Here is a 6,600-nt window from a genome sequence, read left to right as displayed (position 1 = left end):
GGTTGGATAAGGGATTGCAGCCCTGGTGGTGAAACAAGACGTAGCCCACAAGATCCACCCTGCAACAACTACAGTCATATTAGGTAATAAAGTAGGACCCTTCAAAAAATATAATACTACCTCCGTTAAATGTTATGTGCAACTTTAAGATATTATTTGTGAGAGACTGTATAAATTATTCTAAAATTGCATATAACATTTAACGGAAGTAGTATTTAAGATTTTAAGTACAGTGGTTTAAAATACTAGGTACAAAAGTCAAACCCCCTATCCCTTTACTCTCCCTCCATTTCCAATTTTCCACTCTCCCACCAACACCTACCAATGAACCCCACAATCACCACCGCACCAACAACCGAAGAAGAGCTACAACAACTAAAATCATCCCTTCCAAAAGAACTATGGTTCAATTCATATCCCATGTATTTCTACCAAAATTGTTGGAATATAATTCTTGATTCCACCATCTCTTGTCAAAATCATTTTCAAGCCCAAGATTCTGATATCTTCATTGCTAGCATCCCAAAAACTGGCACAACTTGGCTCAAATCCTTAATTTTCTCCATTTTTAATAGAAATAATTACCCAATTTCTGAAAACCCTTTACTTAAACACAACCCCCATGAATTAATTCCTCAATTAGAGTCCATAATTTATGCTAATCCACAAAACCCAGATCTCAAAACCCTAGAAAATAAGCTGGATTACCCTAGAATTATAGGCACGCATCTTCCAATTTCACTACCCACTTCAATTAAGACCTCTAATTGCAAGATTATATACATTTGCAGGAACCCTTTTGACACTTATGTATCATCTTGGTTATTTTACTTGAACTATGATGAGAATGAGAGTGTAAAAAGTGATATGATTGATGAATATTTTGGTAAGTTTTGTGAAGGGAAATTCCCATTTGGCCCTTTTGAGGATCATGTATTGGGGTATTGGAAACAGAGTGTGGAGAAATCAGGGAAGGTTATGTTTGTAAAATTTGAAGATTTGAAAGATGATCCTAAGGGTCAATTGAAGAAATTGGGGGAATTTGTCGGGTACCCGTTTACGAGTGAGGAAGAACAAGAAGGTAAAATTGAGGAGATTATGAAGTTGTGTAGTATTGAGAAGTTGAAAGAAGTGGAGGCTAACAAAAATGGAAGAGTTTATTCTTTTATTGAGAATAAGTGGTTTTTTAGAAAAGGTGAAGTTGGTGATTGGGTTAATTACTTGAGTCCTGCAATGGTGGAAAGGTTTGAGAAAATTATGGGTGAGAAATTTGCTGGTTATGGGTTGAAAGTATGATTGATTATTGTTGAACTGTACGAAGTATAAAGTATGCTATTGCAACTTTGCATCATTTTGGTATTTTGAATGATATGAAGATGTATAAATATGTTTGTTGCTTTGCGTTATACATTTGTATTGATGCTTAATTAAGTAGTGTATAAATTGTTACTGAGTATTGGAATATTGAAGGTGTGCTAATGTTATTTTCCTAAGGTGTTCCAAAAGAAAAAGGAATTCACATTTGAGTCAAATGGCAAAGAGGGAAAATAATAAGGAAGTTCAAGGCAATGGACTTTGTGTTTGATGCTCCATTTCCACTAGTTTGTTTTCTCTATTCCGAGCTCAGGTGTCATTAGTTTTATTCCCCAGCAGACCATCATTTCAAGTAGCCACCACGAGCGAAATGGCGTTACTACATTAGGGACGGTCAACTACAAAGCTTACCTCAGGACTCAGCAGGTTTAGCCGTTTAGGTCTCTAGGAAGCCAGCAAAGAAAATAAAGGAAAATGGTTGGAGGAGCTATCTTTGGACATACACTCCTTTTCTCCCCTTGCTCCTATCTTTGGGCATGATTCAAGAAGGCATGTTGATAAATTGGAGTGTAAAACTGAGTGATGAATGGATCAATTCTTCTCTCCTATCAGTCATAGAATTGGGAGTTACTTATCGAATTATTGCATCAAGACATATAAACAAATTTCTATATCTCTTTTATCGAACTATTTCATCAAAACCTATAAACAAATCCATAAAACCTATAAACAAATCCATATAGAATTCGGAATCACAATCGCGACCACTTGCATCCTAGTTTACAAGATTTAGATTTCACAACAAAAATGAAGCTCAATGTCATTTGTGAATTAGTAAAGAAAGCTAGGTTAGGTTACTTGATATCTTATCTTATTTCTACTTAAAAAATCCAGATTTGGTCCATTTAAAAAATGAAGAACCCACGTTTTGGGCAACAAAATCTTACCCATTAAATATGTTAGGTGATCCATGACCAAAACATAAATGCAGGTTCAAGGCTCAACGAGCATCCTATGAATAGACATCAAACCAAATCTAAGTTGATCACAAATCCGCCGACAACGTTTTCTCTATATGTTTGGATGAATTGGAAAACTCACTAAACTAGTTACTTATACAACTACATATGTTTCACCTCTCTACATTTTAGCTTGCTTAAACAAATTGTGCCACAACCAAATGTTACAACAATGTTGGGATGGAGGATTATTACATTATAAGTGAGTGACAGTGTTTCAATGCCACGGTCATGCCAGGGCGATGAAAGACTTGCTAATCAACCATTGCCCTATCTCGACCTCAAACGACTAGCAAGGATTTTGTTAAAATAAACAATTTCAATTTAACTTGATTGGCTTGAACATAAGATCACCTCTAGTAAAACTACAATGTACCATGTCTTGAACATAAGATCACCTCTAACAAAAGTAATTTGATTACTGATTATAACACCATAAAAATTACGAGTACCTAGTTTCCTCATTAGCCTAAATCGTGGCTATACAAAGTATATGGTTATCGAGTAATTTCACATGGTGTTACCTAGCACGCTAACAGTTAGTCATTTAGCCAATACTACGGAACACGGCTTTTGTTCACCATCTGACAAGAGTACATGATATGAATACAGTTAAATGAAGGCAACATGTAATAAAAAGCATTAAATTTGAATGATCACCTACCTCTTAAATAATCAACAGAAAATAATAATAGCATTATAGGACTATGTATAAGTCAGTATATATGTAGCCGCTAAATTTATACCACATAGTATAAGAGTTAAACAATTGATTTCCAAGTAATTTTACCGTGCACCCCCAAAAAGAATAACTATATCGTTGATCATCCGTTATCTAGGATGAAATGCTAGCGGAACTAGCTCGGACAAGGGGGTCCCACTAGGTGTGGGACCCACCAAGTGCGCGGGCGAGTTCCGGCAAAGGGGACAAGTAGGGCTCATCTTAAGCCATTGATCAATACAACCAACATGAAAACAATGATTACAATCAGGCATACATCTTACAGTTTGTTTGGGCTTATACTCAGACAAGCAAATGGAACATGGGCCGTTATTAGGCTTAGGGAGCCTCTTGCTCTCACCTAACACCACTTCCGGGTATGACACTCCCTTTTTGGGCTGCATATCTCGGCCCACTTTTAACATTACCGGGCCGGGCAGCCCGGTTACTATGGGCCTGGGCTGCCTGTCCCCGGTACCGGTACCGTCTATGTTGTCGTCGTCGCTTTCGATGGTGGAACGGTGCCGGGTGCTACCGGATGACTTGATACGGACGCAAGCGTAGGAGGCGAGCATGATGGTGGAGATGAGGACGAGGATGCTAACCGCGATCGCAATGCCATAGCCGAGGCCGACGCTAGAGGTGGTTGTGATTGTGGTGGGAGGAGATTGGTGTGGGATGGAAGGGATTGGTGTTGACATGAACTAACTCATGAGATTTTGAATGAAAAAATAAATGTACTAGGAAAATATTGTTATGTAAGACGTGGGAGTAAGTGTAGGAAATAATAAGTGGTGAATTCTAGGAGGGTTATTAAATTTTATGTTATTTTTTTTGTATTTTATTTTATTATTTGGAATTATAAATAAGGTAGTTGAAACTCAAAAAATGAGAGAAAAAGAGTGTGAAAAGAAAGAGGAGTAGTAATTAAGTAGAGGAAATGATGGAGTAGGTAGTGCTTGCTTGCTTAAGGCCCGCCGGGCTCCACGGGAGGATATAATAAAAGAGGCATTGGAGTTGGTGTTCAATACTTGCAACTTGAATAGAAAAGTGTTATGCCTTTAATGTGGGTGGTTTCAAATCATCTTATGTCATGTTATTAGCACTGTCAAAACGGTTTGACAGTTCGGTTTCGGTTCGGTTTGAAATCAGTTCGGTATTCAATCGGGTCGGTTTGGAATCGGTTTAATTGTCTCACGGGTCGGTTTTGGTTCGGTTTAAATAGTTATCGGTTCGATTCAGTTTCGGTTTATTCTTAAGCGGTTTTAATTTGGTTCGGGTTGTAAACAGTCCGGGTAGTAAACGGTTCGGTGCAGACGGGTTGCGGTTTGTTAACGGTGCGGTGTAAACGGTTTTTATCCCGGTTCAAACAGTTTCGGGTTGGAAACGGTTTCGGGTTAGAAACAGTTCGGTTCTTTTTTGGTTCAGTTTATAAATGGTTCGGTTCTTTTTCGGTTCGATCAGTTTTTAACTGGTTCGGTTCTTTTTCGGCTCAGTTTATAACTGGTTCGGTTCTTCGATGGTTTAACCACTTTAACGTTATTCATATCGGTTCCATTTCAAGTTTATTAAATTACGGTTCGGGTTGGTTTTCGGTTTCAAAAAAAAAATTGTTTATCGAGTTGTTTGGATTCGGGCAGTTAAATGGTTTTGGTTTGAAATTTGATAGTACTTGCTAACCTTTTGCGTTCACAAGTTTTATATAAAGTCGCGAATCATTTCATATTTACTATTTAGGCATCATATTATAAACAAATTCTCATTTATTTTATAAATACATATTATGTTCTGTTTCAAGTTTAGTCATACTGATCTTACTAGTTTATTATGAAGTAGATTATAAGAGTTAGTGTATTAATGTATTATTGTGTTTACAATTAGGTTATTAATGAATGATTTGCCTTGCTATTTTAAAAAAAATATTCTAAGATTTCTAATATTTAATCCATTTAATTATATTCCCGTAAAAAAAAATTCCATTTAATTATATAAAAAAGTTTGTAAACGGTTCGATTTAGAAGCGGTTTGGTTCATAAACGGTTCGGTTTATAACCAGATCGGTTTACAAACAGTTCGGTTTTTAAATGGTTCGGTGCAAACGGGTAGCAGTTTGCTAACGGATCGGTGTAAGCGGTTTTTTTGCCAGTTTAAACGGTTTCGGGTTGGAACCGGTTTCGGGTTAGATACAGTTCGGTTCTTTTCAGTTCGGTTTTCTTTCAGTTCGGTTTGTTAACGGGTTCGGTTCTTATACGGTTTAACATTATTCGAGTCGATTTGGTTTCGGGTTTACTAAAATACGGTTCGGGTCGGTTTTCGGTTTCAAAAAAATCGGTTTTTAATCGGTTCGGTTCTCATTTGGGTCGGTCGGTTTCGGACAGTTAAACGGTTTCGGTTTGAAATTTGACAGCACTACATGTTATGGATGTATATGAATATATATGTGAGCTCCCTTCATTTTAGATTTCTAGGGAAATACTAGTACAATTCTTATGGGGATGTATGTGCATAAGTGCATTGGTACCTTAACGAGTCTATCTTATATATTATACTACACTCGCCCTATATTATGATACCAACTTTTTTTTTTTTTAACAAAAGCTAACGAATGTCCCAAAGGTGTTGGATAAGATAACCATAAGTGAAATATTAAGATAAGATGAATATTACTTACACCAATTAATTGTGATTTTGACAAATTAATATTACTATAGAAAATATTTTAAAATGTAATGCCCCATGGATGTTCATTAGCAAGATCTTAGGGCCTGTTCATATTTGCTGAACTGAGCAAATCTGAACTTAACTGATTGGAGCTGAACTGAACTGAACTTAATAGAGTTGAAATGAATATTTAATGAGAGAAGGAAATTAGAAGCTGAACTGATTAGAGCTGAAGTGAAATTAAGCTAAAGTGAACAGTTCCTTAATCAATCAAAACATTACATCTCGTGACATAATGTTTTTTTTTCTCTCTCTAGCTGAGAGCTTATCTCACTAAACTTGTGGGTTTCTTGTTCTTCATTTGAATATTGAATACTTCTTTGTTTTCTTCTACTTAGGGGTGGCAATATCATCCAAACCCGATGGATAACCATCCACCCGATCCAAATATATGGACGAAAATCCGAACTTAAGCGGATGACGGATGGATGATGGATGGGTTGGGTGACGGATCGGGTCGGATACGGATGATGATACATCCAACCCATCACCCGATCCATCACCCGACCCATCCATCCACCCGTTAAATTTATATATAAAAAAAATAAAAAAAAAATATTTTTTTTAATAAATTATTGTCTATTGTAGTGTTAGGAATTGACATTTGTTTTTAATTTAGTAAAAAGGAACGAGTATTAGAAGGATGTATAAAAGTTTTAATTAATTGATCATTTTTTTTTCAAATCTCAATTTTAATTATTAAAGTGCAAAGTTGTATTTATATATATATTTCACCCGACTTATCACCCGATCCACCCGATTCATCCATGGATGACGGATGGATCGGATGTGGATGAAGGAAAATTAGGTGATGGATGGGTCGGG

At 36.5% G+C, this 6,600-nt stretch overlaps 1 protein-coding gene and 1 pseudogene across 1 annotated transcript; one reads left to right on the top strand and one right to left on the bottom strand.

The window, feature by feature from the left end:
• Nucleotides 1-270: 270 nt before the first annotated feature.
• Nucleotides 271-1,735, top strand: LOC145595588 (cytosolic sulfotransferase 15 pseudogene; annotated as a pseudogene).
• Nucleotides 1,736-3,073: 1,338 nt separating this feature from the next.
• On the bottom strand, nucleotides 3,074-4,096 carry LOC145595770 (putative RING-H2 finger protein ATL69). Its single transcript, XM_081652192.1, has one exon. It carries the CDS (start codon nucleotides 3,753-3,755, stop codon nucleotides 3,165-3,167), a length of 591 nt encoding a protein of 196 aa, XP_081508318.1. The 5' UTR covers nucleotides 3,756-4,096; the 3' UTR covers nucleotides 3,074-3,164.
• Nucleotides 4,097-6,600: the final 2,504 nt, after the last annotated feature.

This window comes from Chenopodium album, chromosome 19, assembly GCF_948465745.1.
Source record: "Chenopodium album chromosome 19, dcCheAlbu1.1, whole genome shotgun sequence".
Classification (NCBI taxonomy): domain Eukaryota; kingdom Viridiplantae; phylum Streptophyta; class Magnoliopsida; order Caryophyllales; family Amaranthaceae; genus Chenopodium; species Chenopodium album.
Note: the sequence above shows the minus strand (reverse complement) of the source record. Positions and strands in the feature narration are given on the sequence as shown.